Source organism: Diceros bicornis, chromosome 32, assembly GCF_020826845.1.
Source record: "Diceros bicornis minor isolate mBicDic1 chromosome 32, mDicBic1.mat.cur, whole genome shotgun sequence".
Classification (NCBI taxonomy): domain Eukaryota; kingdom Metazoa; phylum Chordata; class Mammalia; order Perissodactyla; family Rhinocerotidae; genus Diceros; species Diceros bicornis.
Window position 1 is genome coordinate 33216460 of NC_080771.1, and position 24998 is coordinate 33241457.

General features: G+C 45.0%; 2 protein-coding genes across 4 annotated transcripts in view; both read right to left on the reverse strand.

Annotated features, from left to right (window-relative positions):
• Positions 1–2182, reverse strand: part of MBTPS1 (membrane bound transcription factor peptidase, site 1) — a 55031-nt gene extending 52849 nt beyond the window's left edge. Inside the window, exon 1 of one of the 2 annotated variants that reach the window (XM_058528370.1) lies at positions 2075–2182. The gene's annotated coding sequence lies outside the window, so the exon portion shown is untranslated. The remainder of the gene's footprint in view (positions 1–2074) is intronic. The other variant, XM_058528369.1, reaches the window with a different exon arrangement.
• A 1603-nt stretch (positions 2183–3785) lies between these two features.
• HSDL1 (hydroxysteroid dehydrogenase like 1) lies at positions 3786–24901 on the reverse strand. 2 transcript variants are annotated; one of them, XM_058528372.1, is made up of 6 exons: positions 24830–24901; positions 17019–17079; positions 13899–14124; positions 12760–13205; positions 12321–12548; positions 3786–6569 (listed from the first exon to the last, which is right to left on the reverse strand). In XM_058528372.1, exons 3-6 carry the CDS (start codon positions 14116–14118, stop codon positions 6471–6473), a joined length of 993 nt encoding a protein of 330 aa, XP_058384355.1. In that variant the 5' UTR covers positions 14119–14124; positions 17019–17079; positions 24830–24901; the 3' UTR covers positions 3786–6470. The 2 variants fall into 2 exon arrangements, with proteins under 2 accessions (XP_058384355.1, XP_058384356.1); XM_058528373.1 differs by lacking the exon at positions 24830–24901 and adding an exon at positions 17603–17942.
• Positions 24902–24998: the final 97 nt, after the last annotated feature.

Sequence of the window (24998 nt, forward strand, 5' to 3'; positions counted from 1 at the left end):
AGTTAACAGACTTCTGCAGCACGTTAAAACCGACTAGGCCACAGAGAAAGGGAAATTAAGTCTCTCTTTACCATCTCCTTAACCTGTCTCAGGCAAAACACTGAAAGAGACCAAGGCCCTCTACCCAAATACAAAATACAAGGTCTAGCCTCCCCTTCTTAATTTTTCAAGTCACCAAGGGTTGGAGTCGTCAAGTTTTCCCAGTAAAATATAATCAATATCTCAACTCTCTCCTGGTTCAAACAGACAGTTGCAAATCTCTCCCTAAAATCCCACTTAAAACACTAATGGGAGCCACGTGCAGTTTACCTAAGCCTTCAGCCTTCCTAGCTGTTATTACTCTATCTGTGGCACTTACTATGGCAGCCACACAAATAAAAGACGCAGCTGGCAGGGCAAGAACTATCTATCACCAGAATGAAAGAAAATGCAATCAAAGAACATGTGAATTGAAAGAGAAGGCTAAAAACCTCTCGACTGGAAGAGAGCCCACTTGCTCCCATGGAGGTGCTTCAAAGGCTCCACAAGCACTACATCAGAATTTCTCTTTTTTTCATAGATACGACTACCTCTTGATGATAAGGGATGCTTGGGGAGTGCAAAGGAGAGATCTAATGGGCAAGAGTCCCACTCAGGCCGCCCCACCACCACCTCCAGTGAAGGGCTCTGGCCATCTGCATCATACATGGAAACAGAAAAATTTATTCGCAAAAAGCGTTCTGCATGAATGGATAAACAAAATATGTTATATCCCTACAACGGATTATTATCGGGCCATAAAAAGGAAGTATTGATACATGCTACAACGTGGATGAACCTTAAAAACATAATGCTAACTAAAAGCAGCCAGGCACAGAAGGCCACGCACAATTCCACCTGAATAAATGAAATATTCAGAAAAGACAAATCTGAGGAGACAGAAAGTAGACTAGAGGTTGCCTGGGGCTGGGGTTATAAATGGGTAGTGACTGCAAATGGGCACCAGAGCTCTTTCTGGGGTGACAGAAATGTTCTAAAAGTGGGTTGTGGTGATGAGTGCACAACTCTAAATTTACCAAAAGAAAATCACTGAATAAGTACACTTAAAACAGGTGAATTTTATGGTATGTAAATTTTACCTTAACGCTCTTCCAAACAATAGAATGAGTGCTGCAAAGCTGGGAAGAATCACCTCGTTTTTACACACGTGCAAACAGACCTTGAAGTCAGAGCACTACTTACTAGCATAGTTAAGACTAAAGGGCCATAGGAAAGTAAATTCTCCAGAGTTCAACTCTGAGATCTTGTGCCCCTCTCACTTGGAGGTGTCGTTCAGAATCTAAAGTAAATGTAAATATTTAACTTCATCTGCGTAGGCAAATAGGCCAAGATTCTCAGGGGCTCTAACCAAAAACACGAGACAAACATCTTATTTAAAACGATGCTGACGATCTATAACAGTCTTCGGGGGCACAATCATTACCGGGCAGGGCTACAGGTCTGAAAGGCTTTCTGGTTCTGAGAATAAACCGGAGTCTCAGGGTCACGACCGGCCGAGGAGCTTCTTCCACCGCATTTCGGGGGCGAAATCAGTGGAGCCGCGCGTAGAGAGAGAGATACGGGCAAGCACCCAGGTCATTCAAAACCCGATGCCAGCGCCCCTCTGGGCGCAGACCTGGAAGTACGGGTACGCTCCGAGGCCGAGGGCCGGAGCCGAGCATATCGTTTCACTCGGTTCAAGTTTATTTCACGTAAAGAAAATGATGAAATCGGGCAAGCCACCAAGCCGTGTAACGCGCAGACGGGGCCAGGCAGGGACCCCGGCCGTAGCCCCGGCGCGTGTGGGGCGGGCGGAGGGACCGCGCGCTCCCGCGAGCATCCCCGCGGCGCCCGGGGCGTCTGCAGCCCGTTTCCGCCGCACGCCCCGCGCCGCGGCCCCGTGCGCTCCCGGCCGGTCCAGGGTCGCAGGGAGGCCCCAGCCGCCCGCGCAGACCCCCGCGCTCGGGGCCTTGGGCGCGGCGGGCACACCTGAGCACGCGGGAGACCGCGCAGGTCGGAGGGGCGGCGGCTCCGGGGAGCGGGCCGGCTGACGTACCTGCGGCCGCCTCAAGCTCGGGTCCGGCGGGCCCCAGATAACGGCGCCTCCGCAGCGAACACGCCTCGAGTCTCCATTCGGGGCTGTTTACTCCCAACTCTCGCGAGACCGCGCGATCGGGGCGGGGAGAACGACGGTTGGGAGCGCCGACCCCGCCGGCCGTGCGTGCCCTGCGTGTGGCCTGCGTGCGCACTCTGGACGCCGAGGACCGTCGGGCTCGGGCCTGAAGAATGGACGAAGGTCTCGCGACATTTGCGGCCCGGGGGCGGGGCGAGAGGTGGAGGGGCGTGGTCAGTTTGCTCGGACCCGGTCCGAGTCGGGGGAACGGACTGGTGGGATGGCCCAGCAGCTCGGTGACCGGGCACGGGCCCGAAGGCGGCCGTGCCGGGCCAGGTCCGACAGAGGAGGACCCCTAGCCCTACGGAACGGCCCTCCGGCTAGTATTTGCATTTGCCACTAACGCCGGGAGACTCGAACTCCAGCGCTCTCTTCCTGGGCCTTTAGGTGTCCTGATCCAGAGCCAGGCTCGGCGGCTCCCCCAGCACCCACTCTGCAAACCTCGACCCATCTTACCCGCGCGGCAGCTGAGACGCTCAGGCCTGGGGACTCGAGTGCTCGCCTGACTCCCACCCTGGCAGGCGAAACCTCTGCCCCATATCCCGCCCGCTCCACCCCTAACCCCTCTCGGCCTCGCCTGGACCACTGACACCAAGTGGTTACCCTTTCTGAAGAAACTAGGATCAACGTGTTAAACTCTGAAAAGTCTGCCTCCCAAAAAACGTCTGGGTGATTCAGATACTAGGATCACGGGCTGTTATCTAAATGTGGAACTGGCCCACACTTAGCATTGGGCACAAGTGGGGGACTGGAAGCATGTTTTAGGTAATGCTAATGAAAAATGATGTGCTATCTAGTCAGATAAAACTGCTCAGCAACCTGATAATGCTGACTGGCATCAATATGACAAGAAATCACAGCACTTCATCTTCCCTTTAACATTATTTAACCAAACTGATAATATAGTGGATAAATACAGAATCACCTACTAGCTTTGTGATCTGGGGCAAGTTCTACCTTAGCTCTTTTACCTCACCTTCCTCACCCAAAGAAGAGATATTAATACCTACCCTCAGGATGAGGGTTAAATGAAACATAGACATACAGGGCGTGACACACATGTTCAATAGATGGTGGTGGTTTTATCTAGACCAACCCACACCTGATTAAGTTCTTCCCCCATTCTGAGATTGCATGAAGGTTAGGAACTTTCAGAGAATTCTTGACTTGTTTGCATTTGTAAATCCTCAAAGTTAGGCACTCCCTGCTGCCACCATGTAATGCACTTGATCTGAAACTCAGCTGTATTGTTCTAATTTGGGGTGAACTGGTCTTGGCCAGGGTTCTTTTAACAGCCCTTTAAGTCCCTATGCCATTGAATACTCAGCCCGACTGTCAGGAACTGGGGTAGGCTAGTGAACTGCAAACTTCCCTGTCACATGCTAGTGAAGTCCCAAAGCAGGGAGGAGGAGAATGCTGCCAGCTCCTCAGAACCCTATAAACTGAAGGGGGCCAGGGCATGAGAGAAGCAGCTTGGAAATCTACCAAGGAAGGCTGAGAGCCACAGGATCCTGGTGTACCAGTTTTCCACCACTCCAGGTTCTAAAACAATTTCCTAAACTCATGCTTTATGTGTATAAGAAATCATTCGCAATTCCATGGGAAGGTAAATCTTTATTCAAACTAAATGCTATTGTAAAGAGTAACAGCTAAGCCAATACTGACACGGTGACACAGAGTGGGCACACAAGGTCAAGACTGAGGACACCACCTAACCCTCTGGTTCCCAAATGTGACAAGATTTTAAGTAATTGAGGTTAAAATGAAACAAAAGACTCCTCAGCTGTCTCTACTTGCTGTCTCCCTTTTTCTTCCCACTCTTTCTTGAACCCTCTACAGTCTACCTTTCATCCCCACCACTATGGCTCGTGGCAAAACCACCAAGGATCTCCGCGTTGCCAAAGCCAATGATCAAAATCAACCCATCAGGAGAATGAGATCAAGAAATCAACTTAGTAGTTTCAAAAGACTTATTAGACACATGGTTATGGACAATTTTCTTGCTGAATTACCAGCTTTTAATAAATTATTACCACAAGTGTTCATAGATTAATTTTTGTAATTTTTTAATGATTGTTTCTATGGGGAAAAAATGGATCTCTCATTCCAAACGACCAATTTACAAACATTTGGAGCAAAACTTCTTCCAAAGGAAGCAGAAGCAACTGCTTTTATTGTTAAATTTTCAGTTCACAGGTTGTTTCAAAGGTTCTTATTTCCCACATTCTTAATAGGAAACCCCATCCTACAGCGGCCCAATTACGACTCTCAAATGAGCTCTGGGAAAAAGTATTTGATGAAAGAGAAAACCTAAGGAAAATTCTTGGTTTTGATCTTTCACTAACTTTGCACCGATCAACATATTTATGTACGTCCTGCCAAGTAGAGAATTTTAAAACATCATTGACGTGGTTTACTTGTTCTTATCATAAAGCAATGCTTCAATACCTAATCTACAAATATAAGACCCTGCTGCACCACTGAGCACCTTAGACATGAATACGGTGTCTTTACATAAAGTTGCTGCTGCCTACTCCCCGTCAACCAAAGTTCAGGTCAATGCGGAATGAAGTCACATGTTTTCTAGTCTTAATGACCTTAAATTAATTGTTGAGTGTGGGAAAATGTCAAATATGGTAAAAAGCCTTCCACGCTAACTCCATCAAAACCTTCAGTGTTATGTGGTGTCACGAGTGTGTAAGTTTTCACACCTGAAGGTCTTCCCCTCATGTGATGAAGGCCTGATCTGTAAGTGGAAGGGCTTCTCAACTTAACTACTCATCTTCTGAGTCCAAAGCAGATTTGGAAAAACTGAAGCAATGTCACTGGCAAAATTCCGGGTATAACATAAGCATGCTTATGCCTACTCACAATGGAACATCATCTCAGGAGAAAACAATTCCGTAACAGTTCTGATTCCAATCAACTTACTAGTTTCTGCATCAGTGTCACGATATTAAACTCCAAATTTTTAATTTGTACATATCATCATACTGTGATTTACAACTGTCAAAGCACTAGATATGTGGTCCTCAAAAATGCTTGCCATTATAGGACCTGAACCAAAAACATTTCACAGTAGGTTTCAATGCTAACCCATATTGTGGGGGGTTGTGCATAATTATCTTCACATCAATAAAGTATTCACTATAATGTGTAAATTCATTACATGAACCAAGAATGAGCTTCTAACTTATTTCAACAGATACGTCATATCACACACATAATTTGCCCAAATTTTAACCACTATTCCATAAATACTTGATGGTTACACCAATAATCCTACTGGAATGGAATAATATTACATAGAAAAGTGTATGAAAACCAGATATAACAAGCTCTTTCTAAAGGGCTAAATTTCAGGTATAAAATGGGTCAAGGTCATAGGCTGAGAAATCACTACTTATCCACAATAATTATAAATCAAGAGATGACGGAAAGTCAACCATTACATGTCCAAATCTAGAAATGAATTAATTTCATAGTAGATTTAAACAAAAAAAAAAAAAGACTGCAGTAAGTAATATTACACATGGCAAACCTACAGCACAAAATTGGGTAGGCTTGTTTAGTATGAAAACAATCTAGAATTTTAATACCCTATAAGGTTCACATTAAGCCATCTTGACAAGAAATCTTTTTCAAAGTAACTTACCCATAAATAAAGTTGCCCAGACGCACACAACATACATACATTTATGGTTCTCTAATGAAGTTATCAGTTGAAGAGCAGCATTTTCATACAGATAGTCAACAACTAGTGCTATAAATATAATACACACATATTTCTACTGCTAATTATACCAGCAATCTTACTTATAAAATAACACTTTTAAACGGTCTTTCCTGATGAACATTTGAAAACCAATACTATAATTCATCTACTGAAATAATTTCCCTTAAAAAACATCTGAAATTATAAGAGCTGACAAGTCACATTATAAGTATATTTCAATACCAGATTGCCGTAGCTCCTAGAACAACATAAATCACACAACTTTTGAACAGCTTAGGAAAAGAAAGCATCGAAATTCAGGTTTCCTCAATCAGTTCTTGTGTCTCGGCCATTATTTACTCTGTACCATCCACGTGGCCCTTGAGGTTTTACCACAACATTCTCTAAGAGTATTATGTTTGCCTTGCAAATGATGAGTCAACAGTATGCTAAGTAACCAGTAATAAAAGAAAATACAGAAGATAAATAAAATGTGTTCTTCCAAATGTCAGAATACTGCAGGTTCCCATGAGTTGGCAAAGCTTCCCAAACCATCATTCAGTTTCATGCTTTGCAGGATAAGGCCTCCTTACGTAAAGAACGATGGAGAATATTTGCTCCCCACACCCAGAGCCACTCAGGCATATACTGTGCAAAGAGAAACTAAAAATGGAAGAGAAAAAGGTTATAAGGTTAGAATGCAAAGCCATCGACACTAAAGAGCACAGATCAGCACATGACTGAAGCCAACAAATATCACAAGTCACATTAAATACAAAAATGGAAAAGGCCCTTAGCTGCTATTGCATTGAGTACCCTAAGACCCTATGCTAGACTATGGGAACAGAAACACGATCACCACCCACCGACCCCCTTTCTCTAGTGAGGCTAGAGAGATCGACATGCAGTAACACAACTCCATCTTTACTTAACATGATATGAATAGTATGTTCATTTGGTTAAAAATTACAAACTAGTCCAGGAATAAAGGCACCTGAAATAGATAAACGCATACAAGGTAGTACTCTGTGAGAAAACTGGGGTTTGAGGGGCAGGACGGAGCTAAGCTAAAGAAGAGAACTGAGTCAAAAACACCAGGACCCTGGGACACTGTCTTGAGATGTGATAAGGATGGCTCAGGGATCCAGGGAGGCAGTCCTGCTGATGCTGCTCTCCTCAGGGGTTCTCAACCAGGGCCACTTTGCCCCCCAGGGGACAGATGGCAATGTCCAGAAACATTACTGGCTGTCACAACTGGCATGGTAGTGCTACTGGTGTCTAGTGGGTAGAGGCCAGGGACACTGCTGAACATCCTACAGTGCACAGGATGGCCCCCTAACAAGGAATTATCCAGCCCCAAATGTCAACACTGCTGAGGTGGAGAAACTCTGCACCACGCTGACAGGTTTGTCTGAGACTGAGCAAAAGTTCTAACACCTTGTATGTTAAGGAAGGGAGATGGACGGGCCTCTGCCAAGTGCTGAAACTCTAGCCTTGAACAGAAGTATAATAATAGAAGTCACCCCACCTCTCCTTAATAAACAGACTCAGGTCACTCTGCAACTCCAGGGAACCACACGGGTAAAGAGGGGTCCCAGTATCACAAACCACAGGATGACAGTCCCAGAGCCACAGTCGTTCACAGCAGGTTCACAGAAGATCCCACTGCCCACCTCAGAGACAGCAGCCCAGGATGTGGCCTGGAGCTGTGGGGACCTTTCTGGGGAAATAATTAAGGTCTCTTTGGACCTCTTTAAAGAGCCAGGATTTCATGGAAAAAAATACCTGGATACTCCTCTTGGAGCCACTGTCCTAAAAGGTTCTAAACCCAAGGAGACAAAAGAGGTCAGTGAATAGTCCCTTAGGAGGACCTGTAAGTAGGGTGGCACTCAAACATGCAGGCACCTGAGACAGACTAGATAACTGGATCCCCCCTACACAGTATATTTTTTCAGAATTTATTTAGCAGAGAAAGTATCAACATGTAAAAATCTGTTTGTTTTAATTTCCATTCATGACCACTGTCTACTGCAGGGGGTCCAACATCGAGGTGGATTTTGCCAGTTTCCTAGGGCGCTGCACGTGGAGACGTCCCTGGCACACCATTTCTGCCTCATCCCAAGGAAGTTTCAGCACCCTGGGCAGCTGGATGGAAAGCGCTTAGTGGAAAGAGCTAATGGAAGAGGAGGGGAGAATTTCATCCCCTGGGTATTGACAGATTAAACTGAAGGGCTGACTCATGGACCTGTTTAGATAACAACAGTTACCGGAAAGGAGCGCCAAGTCACTGGGCACTCGGAACTGCAAGGGTACCCAAATGAAGTAAGGGGAAGGGGGGGGGGATAGAGAGAGAGGGTGTGGGTGTGTAAGAGAAGGGGAGGGGTGGATTTTGGGTTCTGTAAGGTTTTGTGCGAGTCCAGGGCTCCTGACCAGTGTATCCAGGCCTAAGAAAGGAGCTGCTCCTCCTCTGCAACAAAACTTGACAGTGACCAATCCTGATGCGCTGCCGCCTCTACAGTGACTGCTGGTCAGGAAGACTTGGGGACCCTGAGCCAAGAGGAGGAAGTCAATAGTAATGTACACGTTCAGCTTGTTGGATATTTGCATTAGCAATTAAAATGCAAATGCCATACATTTCCCGGAGATGGTGATAGGTGGGACTTAAAGAGGTAAGAAATAAATGGGAACGGAAAGGATGGAAGAGATCCCAAAGAACACGAGCTGGATCCTTAAACTGGAGTGATTCCAAAGGTACAAAAGCTGCTGTGAAGGTGTGTAATTAACAGTCCCCTTTGCAGCTGGCATGGGAAACAGGGCTGGCGAGGGGCTTTATCCCCTGACCCAGTTGTCAGCCTGGATCCCTCAGACCCTCACCCACATTTCAACATGCAGCCCCAGGGCGTTCTCATTTCCACCTAGCTCCACCTCTCCCTTAAACCCACATGTGCTTTTCCCAATAGCACCACACACAGAGTATGTGTGAATGAATACAGCAACAGAAGGTAGAAATTCAGCACAGACTGTGAGCCAATCCAGGGAGCTCAGGCCCCAGACTTCCCCACTCCACTCCCGATTCCCGGAGCTCTCTCCATCAACCCATCACCTGCGGCACCGTCCTCAGATTCATAAGCAAGAGACTTACTGGCCAAGATATCAAGTTAATTGATTTTTCAACCAAACACACACCAGAATGTTTCTGCCCTTTACGTGAAGCATCACAAACAGAAAGCTAAGGGAAAGGCTCTTCTTTTTCCCTCAACCTTACTAAGTGTTCCGAAGCTGACAATTTCACAGTGCCTAATGCCACTTTCGAAAATGAGAAGAAATGCTCCCAAATCAATATTGATAACTAGTTAACAATTAAAGCAAATACATTTGACTCCTTTCTAGCTGTTTTTTAAGTCCAAATCATTTTTTTCTATCTTCTGCTTGCAAATCTTTACTAAAACAACTAGCGTAATACACAAAAGATGCAAGTGTTACATCATATGAATGGTTGTCAAAAAAGCAAGAAGTCACAGATGTGAGTCAGTTCTAATACTGCTCCTGTTTAGAAATGCTCTTTCACCGGCCTCTGTAGGGAAATGAGGACATGTGCGAGGAGCCTGAGGCCCAGGAAAGCATCCCTAATCTCTGTGAAGCTCAGCAAAAACACAAAGTTAGAGATGATCACTTAACACACGATGTTCTCAGTAACACAGGGTGACATTCCTTTAGATGCCACTTTGAAGTGGCTTCAAGAGGGTAACACAGAAATACGGAATATGCTGGGTGCTGCCGCGGAAAAGCCGTGCAGACTGACGCCCCCACCAGTTCCTAGGCCCCGTCACCACTCGGGGCCTCCTCTCCACTCAGCCACCCTCCATGTTTCTCCAAGCACCTCACTCTCCTCTCCTCACAACGACTATTTCAAACCTCCTCACCAGGCCTCCAATGCCCCATCACTCTAGCAGACCCCCACCTCCTGGGAGCCATCAGAGAGGAGTCCCTCCACTTCCAAGTGGACATCCAGCCTCTCCTCTCGCCTCTGTTGCCTTCTAGGTGTTTCCAGTTGTCCACATCACTTCCTTTCTACCTGTGCTCTCGTCCTACCCCCTACTTCCAGAGAACCGTGCCTTCTCTCTCCTGTCTTTAAGATTTCTTCTCCACATGCCCCTTCCCTCTAGCATTTAATTACAGTCGAGTCTCTGCTAAGAAACAGATTAACTAACAAAACTCCTTCCTTGGACCCAATCCATCTCTCGCCACAGCCTACACGGCCTTATTTCTTGAGCACATCTGTCTCCACGTCCCCATCTTCTCCACACTCACCTACTCACTGCAACCTGGCTGCTCCCTAAAATGCCTCCAACACGGCTTTCATTAAGGCCACGGAGGATTTCCAAGATACTAAACCCAACAGACACATGTTGGTCCTTATGCTCCGGGACAGATGGCATCACGCGTCACTGATGAGTATTCCCTCCGCCTGAAATCCATCTCTCCCCTTGGCGTCCATGATCCACTCTCAGGTTCTCCTACCAATCGCTCTGGCTGCCCCTTCTCAGTCTCCTTTGCTGATCTTCTCCACCATCCCATGGAATGCTGGAGCTCCTTGAGTCGCTGACCAAGTTGTCTTCTTCTCTACGTAACCTCCTTGGATGCTGTCATGGTGTCACCCATGCCACAGCTTACCATCTAGCTAAATGCCACTGAGCCTTCAACTCTGTACACACCTCTCACCGAGCTCCCATCCATGCAGCTGCCAACTCCACTGCTCTTCACTATTCCCAGAACCTTCAAATCCAGGATGTGTAAAAGTCTTATTATTTCTCCCCAAACCTGAGCTCTTCCTCTCGCTGCTACCTGAGTAAATGGCACCACTGAGTTCCTGATGCCAAAAACCTGAGAATGTGTTTTGCTTCTTCCTTTCCCTCAACCCCTCATATTCAACCTATCACCATATCTTGTCAAGAAACAAATACTATCATTCTTTTTAATTCATAATGTAGAAGACTAACTGAAATAAACAGCACAAAATAAAACTTTACATAGCACATCTGGCATATCAAACTTCATACAGTAAACTTTTTATAGGCTGAAGATTGACAGAGGATTGAAATCTTGACAAAATTTAGATCTTTGCAACCTGAGAAAACTGCATTCAAAAAACAATGATTACAAAAGAAAAGTCACAATGGCAAAAGCTATCATAAAAATCTGCTCTGGACAAGACAGTGATTGAGAATCAATTTTTTTCAATTTTTGTTGTAAAATTGAAAAAAATCAATAATGTTGAAAGTAATTTGAGTAATAAAAATGAAAATAGAAAAAATGGAAAATTTTAACAGCTTTGTATAGAAAACTACTCTAGGAATTAAATTAGCTTAACAGAATTTCTTGGCAGAAAAATATACATTCTCAAGAAAAGTTCATCAATGTGAACAAAGTTTAACTGTAATTAAAATGCTGGAGTTTTATAAATGCAGTCAAAATATCTACGGCATCTGAAGCCATCCTCATTATATCCTCATTTCTCAAGAACTTCAAGGTCCGTGGCTTCTAAAACTACTTTTAGGCTTCTCTGCTTTACTCCAGTAATTAAGGACCTGGAAATAACCACTGAAATAAAACTGCATCTTATTAAAGAAACTTTTGGCCAAATCTTTTGCTGAAAGTAAAAATTAACGTTGATTTACTTATCTATTTATTCCATAATGGTAAATTTAATAATCTTTATGCAAAGAATCCCAAAAATATCTGTTTGGTAATTAAGAAAACTCTACATATTATAGAAAAAATAATTTTAAACTAGGAGAGATCTACTTACTATGCCAGATAAAGAAACAGAAATCTATTACAACAAATCGAGTTCTTTATCTAATACTTAGAATCAAATGTTCAAATATTTAACAAAGTTATTCTTTAAAATACTAAAGACCCAAATCTTTGTCACGCCTGAACAATAAACTTAAAAAAAAAAAATCTACATTTCTTGAACAAATGAGTCCAAGAATATACTGAGATATTATCTAACATAATGGTTACATGAAATACAGACCTATTTTGTGGTTTATGTTTTTAGATTACACTACTGACTTAGAAGTACGCCCTCAAGTATTACTAGAATCTTTTTTCTTTGAAATTCTCATATGAATACTTAGTATTTTTATACTGCTACCATCCACTTATATTAAAGCAGCATATTTCATCTCTTAGGTGTCATGCAGATTAAACTTTTGAATGTTCTTAATATAATAATTTCACAAAAGAGAATTTAATAATTTAACCAGAACCATTAAAGGTGTCAGGTTCAAGAATCAGAATTTGCAATTCTCATCTTTCAGCATTAGGCTTCAATGAGATTCCCATGTATCATATAGGAAGGTTCAGGGTGCATTAACCTCATCACAAGAGCTGAGCACATACTGTTACCTGGATAGCATGGAACCAGTAGCCTGTGGTCCTTTTTGAAATGCCAAGGGTAGAAACAGCATGATGCGCATACACTTTTGGCGAAGGCACCGCCCACGGGCACTTGAGCAGGAAGCTGCTGGGTGTGGTCATGTTAGTAGCCACATAGAACGGGATTAGACTCTGTACAAAGATTCCTTTAGAAGCATACTCATACTGCAATGCTCTGCTGAAGTGGTCTAAATAAGCCTGTTAAAACAGAGCAGGGAAAAGATTTTTAATTTTTCAAGAACCTGGAAGAAAATTCAAGAGAAACAAGGCTTGCTTATTATCAATTCAAGAAAAAAGACAGCATAAGCAAACATGAGTTGCTGACAAAGAGCTCAACAAATTAGACCAAACCATTGTGATAAATGTCCTATTGCATTATGATTTCATTTTCCAATCAGGAATACATTACCTTAGAAGCAGAAAATGCAGCCAGCTGGGGAGTTGGTTTGCAGCAGGAGCCGGAAGAGATAGTGACGATTGCGCCCTTCTTTCTCTCCACCATTCCCGGTAACACTATGTGGACCATCAAACTAGCCGCAGCAATGTTCACATTGATGATGTCCCAGAGTTTGTCCTCGGAGACCTGAGTAAAATACTGGGGGTAGGGATAAAACACGCCTACATTATTTACCAAGATGCCAATGTCCTTGTCTTTCAAGGCTTCTCGAATCGGGTCATAGATCTCACGGCCATTGCTGAAGTCCGCAACTATAACACCGGTTTCTACTTTGTAGGTGTCAGCTATGTCTTTCGCAACCATCTGCAACTGCTCTTGGTTCTGACTGATCAGGATGATACTGAGTCCACGGCTTGCTAACTCCTCTGCGTAGGCCCTTCCAATCCCATCTGTTGCACCTACAATACAAGCCAGGAAAACTGAGCATGCTCGAGTCATGGCGCGACCTTTAAATGAACCTTAAATACCCCATTTCCGGTTTTAATCAGAGAAAGATTCACACTAGATATAAACCAAATTCTAATACTGATCAGTCAAGCCCTATGTCGAATCAACAATACGAACGATACACGCTGGTCAAACACTCGCCCAGCCGCCCTGAGCGGCGGAGGAGGAGCTGTTTGCGTTCACCAAGCTGACTACGAGCCACAGCAGGAAACTGTGTTCAGACTTCTGTCTGGCGTGAGTGAGCGCCAGGAGGCGCTTCCCTGGGATACGACGACACATTAAAATGAAATTTAAAATAAGGGAGGCATTTCTGAAAGGGGTGACAGTTTCTAAGGACAATTTCAACACAGAGAGCAAAAAGGAAAAGCAAGGGGCAGGACAGTGGGCTGGAGCAAGCCTGGGGAGGAGGGCGGCACAAGGAGGACAAACCGCAGGAACAGTCTTCCAAGAGGGGGCGGCAAGGAAACGAGAACATATGCATAACAGAAGGGAGATGTTTCATTTTTTTATCAGCATGTTCCCATGAAAACATCACATTAAACTCAGCAACTCCTTGAATAATGCATCCAACTTAGAACACGACTCAAACAGGAAAGATTAATTTTGATTTTAAATTAGGCAAGAATTGAAATCTCATTCCATACCACTGACGACTGCCCATCTTCCATACTGCTTGATCAGATCTGCCCTGCTCACCAGGCGAGGGATAAAATGCAGCCTGATCAGGCTGTAAAAGTCACAGACGACCGTGATGCTTTTCCTGGCTGTATACCAGGCTCCAACTAAGGCTAGAGCTTCCACGTAGCAATTGCAGGACCTGGCGATTTCCCTATACAAGAGGTAGAAGCTGTCAACGGCAGCCATGGTGGCCTGCAGGGAAGGGGAGAGAGACAGGTGTTCTTTGCTTAGTAAGTTAAAGGAACACGCACAGTCTGAGTGAAGAAAGATATCAGAGCTTAAAACAATTTTGCACTCAAATAACAGTAACTTTTCAAATGCATGTAAGCCCATGGATCCAGTCAATTTATGATCTCATTAACATCTGTAGTTTATAAAGTTCTTTTCTTCCAAGGAGATTAGTCAACGTAACTGCCAAGAGTTACCAAATTCCTACTAAAATTCAGACACTGTGCTACATGTTGTGGATACAGAGATAAACACAATATGCTCTGTGCCCTAAAAAAGTTCCTAGCCCAGTATAATGACAGGCACAGACTTTTAAATTCATAGAACAGCTGAGAGGTATGTTTATTTCTTTGCTTTATTCCTAATCAGCAAGTACAGAGGGCCTACTACCATGTGGAGATCAAGAAGAAACAAAAGTAACATTAAGACATGGCCTTGGTCACAGAGCTTACAATCCATTTGAGAGAAAACTAAGCTTTAATAAAACTTTAACATAAATTATATTATGTATAAATAATATACATAAATGTATATTTAAAAAGAGATACTACCCAAACTTGAAGAAACAGTTTTCTCCAATGACAGCAGAGTGAGCACTCCTGCGTCTTGCTAACATCGTTTGTACCCCATTATCTTTGCCTGGCCCCTTACATTCGAGGAAAGAAAAGTTCAATACAACTCCTGTAAGTATCCACAGAACAAGTGTTTACAAGGCACCTCCTATGTTCCATGGACTGTGACAGATGCTAAGGATTCAAATATGAATTAAATAATTGTACTGAGGAGAAGAGACGACACTTAATGACATAATTTTAAATGCCATATGAACTGGTGTCTGTGTGCCTGCTATCAGAGAGGTAGACTGAGGCCTGCAGAGGTAGACAGAGGCCAGACATGAGCAAGGTGATGAACTGCATCCTAGACTAGACCGGGGAGCCACTGCGGCCTGATCCAACTGCGCGCTATCTGTGAGGGACAAAGTACCAAACAGACCACAACAGACTATAGTTAAATTACAGGGAGCTCAGACGTCCACAAACACAGGGAGACAGCATTTATTATATAAAAGAAAACTGATTTTAAGCCAAATATATATATATAAATCTTTTGGGAGTGCTCCCTCTTAGAGAAATCACATTAAAATAGAAAAAAAATTCTGAAACTAAGAAGATACCCAACAACAGCAGCAAAACTTGACACAGCTTAAGTAAGAATGAGTGAATTCTCTCCCACTCCGCTGCAATGTAATTTGAGCTCAACCAAGTTTTGCAGAATAAAAAACGAACTAGCAGGAGAAAACAAATTAACCACTGAAATGGAACATGTCATAAGAATGACACCATACTGTGATAAAAGGCACATAAAATAATGAAACAACTGTTGAATATATATATTTGAATACACATGTGTTGAATATACACATATGTGAATATATCTATGAACGTGTAGCCCAAATTACAAACCAACAAAACATACAAAAGAAATATGATAGAAAACTGAAGAAATGGATAGGCAGTAGGATGCCTAAATGCCCCATAACAAGGATAGATCTACCAAACAATAAGTTATATATTCTACCATATTACTAATTAAGTTGATGTAGCATTAAGTAAGACAGGGACATGATTTTCTCAAACAACAATATAGAAATGACTGACGTTGGGCCACCTTCTTTCCTGTAGGTAAAATGCTATATCTGGGGGTTCTGTTCATAGAAACTCCTCTCCTACAATAAGAACGCCAAAACTGATCATGAAGTGAAACCATTATAAACTTTATTAAGTAAACAAACCAAACACTTAATATAAAAAAACAACTAAATGCTCCTTTGGGGTAATTTTTCTTCATGGACCACACTGGCTGAGATTTCCTAAAATATCAAGATCAACGAAGTTTGGACTGAAGATGCCTTTCTTTTCCTGTTCAATCTGCCACACAGCAGCCAACAACATTCCTCGTTGCTCTCAAATCCTCTGAAATACATTTATAGTTAGGATCATCTGTCTCAAAACCACTCATTCTTCTTTTGCTTTAGATGAGTGCCTCTCAAAGTTTCCGGGTGCCAGAGAAGAGGGAGTGACGTGACACCCCTTTCCAAGGATCCCTGCCCTGCCATCTCAGTACACGGCAAAGTCCTTGCTGAGGCGGGCTGGCTGGCTCTGCCCCTGCCCTGGCACAGTATCAGAGTGCTCACGTTGGCTGCAGTTCCTGAAGAGTCATAACTGCAAGACTCCAAAGAAACAACCAAAACACTAATTTCTTATAAGGAAGAACGTAAAAAAAACTGAGATTCCATGTTAAACCATCCTAAGGTAGGAGTTCCTGAAATAACTTGTTAAAAGTGTAATGTGCCTTCTGTCATAACTAATCAAATACTAGGTCGTTAGGAAAGTAAATGCAAAAAATAATCACCTGTATGCATTAGGACTTTTCAAACAAAATGTAAAAAATTAGAAATAACTATGACAAAAAAACGAGATTGTTGGAATATTAAAGCTGTTCTTCTAAATAACAGGTGGGCGTATATCTAAGATGTTAAAACAATGTTTTCAATGAAAAATTAAATACCACATATCAAGACCTAATGGGTGATAACCGAAGCAATACTTGTGGGAATGTTAACTGCACGAAGAGTCTATGATAAGGTTGCAGCTAAAAATGAGGAGGTCAGATACGCCTCACGCATGACCTCATCCTAATGGGAAGCTGTGTAAAGGGAACTTTTTCCCCCTCAAACACAATTTTTTTCAAGAATTGGAACATTTGTGAAGGAAAACCTCTAGCAGAAGATGCCTGACTACAAGGGAGTTTCCTGATTTTGCTGCTCTAGTTGTTAACGACCTGTGGTTTCACCTTACCTTCACTCTGCCAGTCCTAGGCCTTCAGGAATACGCTGCTCTGTCTTTTCTTAAGGCCAATCTGTGAACAAAAACCAACATGAAACCAATTCCTTTCCTCTGTCCTCGTAGCTCAGCTGGGAAAACTTTACATAAAACTAAGACCAAAGTTTTTAAAAGTTAAGAAAACACAAAGTTCTTACGCCGTGAATCCCTGTATAGGGAGCAAAGCATGCCCTGTCTCAGAATAAGGCAGGCACCACGAGCATCCGTCTGGTGGAAGGCTCGGCTGGAATGTGCCTCTTCTCCTGCACCTTTTTCTTAAGGAAGATTTCATCAAATGGGACAAAACCTGTTCAAACAGCTTGGAAAGAGATGGTGCTCCACACAGACACTGGAGCTGGGACACACAGCCCAGGAACGGGCCAGCAGACACGGGAGGCCATGCCCTCGACCTCGCTCCCTGGTGTCCGCCTGGGCCTTCACCCGGGCCTCAATCCGCTCTCTTGCGAACCCCCTTCCTCCGCTCCCCCTGAACCCCCACACAACTGAGGCCCCCTGGCCTCTCTATTTCAAACTCCTGGCGGAGATTCCGGCTGGCCCACCTGAGCTCAGGCATCCAGACTTGTCTAATCAGCTGGCGGAGGCGGCAGGGAGGAAATGTCCTGCGGTGTTGGGAGCAGCCCCTCCAGCCTGTGAGTGGGGTGGGTGCTGTGAGCATGAGGGAATGAAAGGACACTCCCGGACCTTTTCTCGCTCTTCCACCCTAGACGCTGAGTTGCAACTGTTTTGTTTTTGAACCACCCCCAGCAGGCTGAGTTCTCTAGGGCTGAGGTCAAATCTTATTCCCCTCCGTTCCTCCAGCACCTTCCACAACCCCCGGCACACAGCAGGAGCTCCACGGATGTCTGTGCATTAAACCGCACGACCCAGTCTGTAGTTCAGCTCACAGGCTGTTGTTTCCCATCTAGCTCTCAGCGTCCACACACCACCTTGTTCCCCCACCCAGGAGAGGCTCGCCAAACAAACGCCTTTGATCCTTTACAAGAAAAACCTCCTGTGCAAAACTCACCAGGGACCTCCTGCTCAGGGCCAGCAGAAGAGGCGCACGGACCTCAGAGGAGAGTCGAGAACAGCGGTGCCAGGGTCTTCAACCCTGGCTTGGCCCACTTCTCAACTCTACCCACTGGACGCCCCTTCACCATCTTGTCAGGGGGATACCATTACGATATTTTAACATTACAGTTCCACCATAGACAAATACCTTAAACGTACTTTATCACTGCTATGTATTTTTAAAAACCACAGAGGATCAGAGGGCTGACAGCATGCTGGGTCTGGTCTTCAGCCTTGAGGTACAGAAACGCAATTTGATCATTCCCCAGAGGCGGCTCAAGAGAGAGAGATCTGACTCACGCTGACCAAACTCACAGAAGACTGATAAATTCAAACCCCAATTTATTTATGAATAATAAACAATACAGCCAAGAAGCCTAAACATGCACAGTCACTCATCTGTAGACAAGTCTACATGGAAAATCAAACTATTAGAACAGCAATGACGAAAACGACTAAGTGCCAGAGGCTGAGGGCCTGTCCCAAGTAAGCCTGGAGTCCCCGCCATCCCTGTGTACACAGAACTCACCGCAGATAAACAGAGCAATTCAGTGCAATGTGGCAGTGCGCTGTTGAAGAAGGTGTAAGACGCTCCTGGACAGAGAGCAGGCAAGGGCCCAGCACTCTAAGAGGTCTCGTCTGCCAGGAAATGGCGACAAGGTCAATGTGCTCACAGCACAGAACGTGCACCAAGGCGTGGAAAGGGGGCTGGGAGGGGAAGCCAGGGCAGCAAATGCCTCGACACCCAGCACAAGCATCTGGACTTACTCCTGGAGTAAGTGCCTGGCGCCCCAAGAGGGAGCTATTCAGGTTTGCCGTGGAAGGGAGCTGGCAGCAGGGGAGGGGCCGTGGTAGAGCAGGCAGAAGTGAGGGGTCCTGAACCCTGGTCTGTCCAGATGGGGATAAAGCAAGCCTGAACCGACAGCATGTGGCTTTGTGACTGATTCCTTGCTGCTCCTCAGACACACCAGGCATTGTCACTCATTGTTCATACCTTGAAGGACCATAAATGGAAAATGATAGGAAATTCTCCACTCCTGACACCCTCTCAATCCTCTTCCCCCCAGACTTAATGTCTTTCTAATGAAAGAAGAAATCAAGATTCCCCCAAAACAATTAAGTTCCAGGAAAGCTCATGGAAACACAGTTTTGAAGGAGTTTTTGACACATTTAAGTCTAGAAGCCTACCCAGATATATATATATATAGTTATGAAGCTGTATTTAACGTGTTTTGGGGCTTGACTAGTTAATTTTTCTGTGGATAGGTATTAGTCTAAAACTTAGAGAAATCCATTATTTAGAAAGCAACACTAAAACATAGTAAAATTCTGGTCCCCTATACAGTCTACCTGTAAAAGTTATTATAAAGCTTTGTTTTCTTGCCTCTACAGAAAACTAAAACATCAGTGAACAAAACAAGAGAGAAACAGGTGGAAGAAAATAGTCAGAACTATCCCAAAAATAGGAAAAGAAGAGCAATTCTCTCTCGTCTGTTAGGCATTTTCTCCTCCCACAAGGCAATATTCATCAGGGCTGATTCATCACACACTCAAAGGCCTCCTAGGTAAACCGCAGACTTGCAGTGATTTTTATGTGTGATGTAGGCTCATCCTTGATAAAGAAGGCACCACTCTGGTGAGCGATGCTGACGACGGGGGAGGCTCCGTATGTGTGGGAGCAGGGGGTATATGGGAAATCTCTGTACCTCCCTCTCAATTTTATTGTAAACCTAAAACTTCTCAAAAAAAAAAGCCTAAAAAAATCCTTAAAGGTAGCATTACAACTATAAAAGCGTCATAGCAAAATTACGGTCGAAACTGCGAGGAGCAAAGTCGCCTCCTTCAAAGCACGCTGCGGGGCCTGCAACACGGCCCTGGCCTGCAGCTAGCTGAGTCAGCTCGGCAGCGAGAGGGCAATCAAGCCGAATATAAAATTCCGCACGGATCAAGAGTTCTGGGAGAAGTGTCTCGGCTGAAACAGACATTGCCAAGCTATCCCAATGAATGAGACCTGGAGTGGACAGTAAAAGAACATAGAACAGACTGGCCAACATGCTTTCAAAGAAAAGAAAGCAAGTCTGACAAGAAAAAGACAATTAGAGCACCCCCAACGAGAGGCAGTATGGCTGGCTGAATACTGGCCCTCCAAGATGTCCACAGTCTAATCCTCAAACCTCGTAAACAAAGGGACTTTATAGCGGTGATTAAGTTAAGGATCTTGAGACGGGGAGATGAGCCTGGATTATCCAGGTGGGTCCAATGTGATCACACAAAAGAGGGAGGTAGGATGGTCAGAGTCAGAGGAGATGTGATCAAGAAGCAGGGGCCAGAGAGCGAGCAAGTAAGATCTAGAGACCTGAGGCTGCTGGACCTGAAGACAGAGAGAGGGAAGAGGGACCTCGAGAAGCTGGAAAAGGCCAGCAAACGGAGCGTCCCCAGAGCCTCCAGAAATGACATGACCTGCTGACACCTTGACTTTAGCCCAGTGAGACTGACTTCTGACCTCCAGACTGTAAGAGAAGAACCATGTTGTTTGAAGCCACTAAATTTGTGGTAATCTGTTACAGCAGCCATGGGAAAAGATGGATGGATGGACAGACAGACAATCAGTCTAGTTTTTGGCACACTAAAGAGACAAGTTGCAAATCCTGCAACATCCTTTAAACCAAACACGTCAAGTGTATTCAGGAACCAGAGAGCAGCCTCAGAGATCACTGGGATCTTCGACTGACAGAGGCAGACTCGAGGTGGTCCTCTCCATCCCATCACCAGCCGGCACTGTCCAACTTCCCAGGGAGGCCCCAGGGCTATGGACTTCATTTTCATTAACGTTTTTTCATAGGAATCTTACTTCTTTCACAGAGTCTGGATGCACCTTGCTCCCAGCACTCAAATCCTATCTGTCCTTCCAAGACCAGCTCAAGTCCCATTCCTTCTCCCAGGCTCAATCCTAGCACTGATGACTCGCCAGGACCTGGGGGTAAACGAAGGGCCACACACATCTTCCCTTTCCTTCCTAGGACCCCACCTCTGTGCTCCCCTCTCTTTTACCCACATGGCACTTACTGCACTGTTCCATGTTCTATTTAACTGTTTAAACTGTCTCTATCTTGGTTCCCCAACTAGAGTACAGGCCTCCTGGGGGCAGGAAAGGTATCTAAAACTAATTTTTCTGTAATTTAGAAAACTACAAAAGTTGTAAAACCTATTGTGCACAGTTCAAAGAATAATAAAACGAAATGCCCATGTAGCCACCCCACTTCACATATAAAACCAGAGTCTTGGGGCCGGCCCGGTGGCGTAGTGGTTAAGTTCTCGCGCTCTGCTTCAGCAGCCCGGGGTTTGCAGGTTTGCTGTGTGACAAGCGTCCCATATAAAGTGGAGGAAGATGGGCACGGATGTTAGCCCAGGGACAATCTTCCTCAGCAAAAAGAGGAGGATTGGCAACGGATGTTAGCTCAGGGCTAATCTTCCTCACAAAAAACAAAACAAGTCTTAGAAGCCCCACCCGCTTCTTCCCTGATCAGATCCCCTTCCGCCACCCTAGGGGTAACCTCTCTCCTCAATTCCAATGTAATCAGTCTCTTGCTTTTTTTTTTAATATATATATATTTTTAATATTGTACTATTACCCCAGCATGGATTCTGAAATAACAGTATTCCGTTTTGCCTGGTTTTGAACTTTACATAAAGGAGTCACTGCACATATTCTTTGGTGACTTGATTCTCTCACTCAACATTGTCCTCGAGACTCAGCCACGCTCCTATAGCTGTGGCTCCTACACTTTCACTGCTGCACACTATCTCATGGTACAAACACAAGATTCATATATCCATTCTACTGCTGATGGGTATTTGGGTTGTTTTCATTTTTTACGTTTCAATTTGAACACTGGTGCCATGAACATTCCTGTGCACGTCTTCCAGGCACACGAGCAAGAGTTTCTCACAGGGATATGCCTAAGAGTTGAACTGCTGGGCCACAAGACATCCATGCCTTCAACTGGACACTGCCAAAGTGGCTCAACCAATTTACACGCCCACCAGCAGCGAGTGTGAGTTCACAGTGCCTGCTCCTCAATGGCTGGCAACGTCCACCAGTTCACTTTCTGCTCCCAGGTTGGCTGTGAAATGGGATCTCATCATGGTTTTAATTTACATTTCCAGATTACTAATAAGGTTGACTTTCTTGTGAGGTTTATGTGCTGTGTTTTCTCATCTATGAAATGCCAGTTGCTAGCTCCTGCCCTAACTTCTCTTGTGTTGTCTTTTTTCTTTCAGAATTATAAGAATTCTTTCTAAATTCTAGATACTAGTTCTCTGTATGTTTTGTCTCTTTATAGTGCTTTTGATGAACTGAATGTCTTAATTTATTGCAGTCAAATTTATCAATCTTTTTCCTGCGTGGTTTGTGCTTGTTATGTTTTATTTCATTTCTGAAATCCCATCTTAGCCCCAAGTCATAAAGATATTTTCCTATATTATTTTCTAAGTTTTTGAAAGTTTGCTTTTCAGATTTAAGAATTTAATCCTCCTGCAGCTTTGTGATGGTGTGAGGCTGGGATCACATCCATCTGTAATATTCCTCCACAGCACCTGGTATGGTGCTATGGATACAATATTGATCTAATAAATAGAAGCAATTACTGTTTTTAGTTCAAGGCTCAAATTTCACTCTTGAGGAGAAAAAACTTAAGAAGCTTCTCAAACACTGTGTCAGCACTCTGACAAAGTTATTATGGGTGTATCACGGTTGTTTGGAATTTCCTTACCTTCCTTTGCCAGCTTTTAGCATACCACTAACTGAACCAGCGGGGACTGGAACGGACAGAGCAGAACATGGGAGTTTTCATCCAAGATCCAACCTCAGTTTCTGGTCTCCATTTGTGCAGTAAGAATTAAAATAACAGCATCCAGTCCTAGGTATATACCCAAAATAACTGAAAACTTATGCTCACACAAAAACCTGTAAGCCCTGTTCCTAGCAGCATTATTCATAATAGCTAAAAAGTGGAAACAACCCAAATATCCATCAATTATCATTACCATTATCCAGAAGAATGTATAAACAAAATGTGTTCTATCCACATAACGGAATATTATTCAGCAATAAAAATATACGCTACTACATAGACAAACCTTGAAAACATGATGCTGAGTGAAAGAAGCCAGACACAAAAGGCCACATATCTTAGGATTCCATTTATATGAAAAGTCCAGAAAAGGCAAATCCACAGAGACAGAAAGTAGAGTGGGGTTTCCAGGGACAGCAGGACAGAGTGGGAAATGGGAAGTGAATGCTAATGGCATGGGATTTCTTTTCAGGATGTTCTGGAGTTAAACAGTGGTGATGGTTGCACGCTGTGAATATGCTACTACGAACAGTACACTTTTAAATGGCTAAAATGGTGAATTTTGTTATGTGACTTTTATCTCAACAAAAAAAATCTATTAAAAAGTACTAATTTGTTGACCTCTATGCCTCTGGAATATTACCATAGTGATTAAAACCACAGACTCTGAAAACAGATTTCCTGCATTCTAATCCAGGCTCCCCACGTAAGAGCTGTGTGTCTTGGGTGAAGGTGAATTCACTTCACCTCTGAGCTTTCCTTACATCACCCGTAAACATGGAGATAACAGTTCCTGCCTAAGATTATAACGAGAATTAAATGAGATCACACATATACAGCACCTGGAACAGTGCCTGGAACAGAAGTGTTCAATAACCCTCAGCTATTAGCCACTATAAAATAGTGTTCAGTGTTAGCTATCAGCTATTTGTAGTGGTCAGGGTTAAAATTGAGAGCTGGCTCTATGCAAAAGACTCCTCTAAGTGCTTTACGCCATCATCCCAGTTGTTCTCTCATCAACCTTATGAGGCAGAGTTATAATTATCCCCAGTTTACAGATGGGGACACTGAGGCTTACAGAGGTAAAGTGACATACCCAGGACCCCGCAGCCAAGAAGTGGGCAGTGGGAATTCAGATCAAGGTCTACCAAAGTCCAGAGCCCTGGCTGGCGATCCCTATTGTGAGACCCCCAGGCGGGCATCCTGCCAGCACCCCCGAGAGGGCCGCAGGCTTTGGGTTTGCTGGGCTGCTCGTTCCTTTGGTACAGGGAGAGCCTCACTGGTCTCCAGAACCCCTCCCCTCTAGCACCTGGCAGCGCCGAGCAAACGACCGCCGCTCGGGAACCGGCGGTGCCCTTTCTTCAAGAGATCCCCATTCTGAATTACTTCTAATTCAGAACAAAGACGACCACAAATCCCACTCAAACCAAGTCCTTCGGAAGCGAGAATACAGAAGCACGGACAGAGGGCTGATTCTCAGAGCCCCGTGGGGGCACCCGCGTAAGGGTCTGGGGGAGAGGGGAGAGGGGAGAGGGGCTCGGGGTGGGTGGGGCCCCAGATCTGCCGGGTCCCGGGGGAGGGGACGGGCCCAGAAGAGGAAGGTCCTTTGGGGGTGCAACGCCTGGGTGGAGTTGGGGAAGGGGCGCCTGAGGTTTAGGGGGACGGGTCTGGGAAGAGGGGGCTCCGGACGGGGGTCCGAGCGAAGGGAGAGACGAGGGGTCCGGGATGCCGACGGCGCGGAGGAGCACCCGTCCCGGGGGGCGTGGTGGGGCGCGGAGGGAGGGGCTGGGCCGAGGCCACGGCGGGCGCCGAGGGGACAAGGCGGATCTGGGGCTCGGGGCCCGGGCGCCGGGGGCGCGGTACCTGCAGAGGCAGCGCAGTCTCCGGAACCGCTCCCGCCAGAGCCGCGCGGCAGCCGCCCCCGTCACCGCCGCCGCAGCTGCCGCGGGCCGCGCCCCCACGTGACCTGCGCACGCGCCGGGGGCGGAGCCGTTGCTGGTCCCGCCCCCGGCGTCCTGGCGCGCCGGCCCGC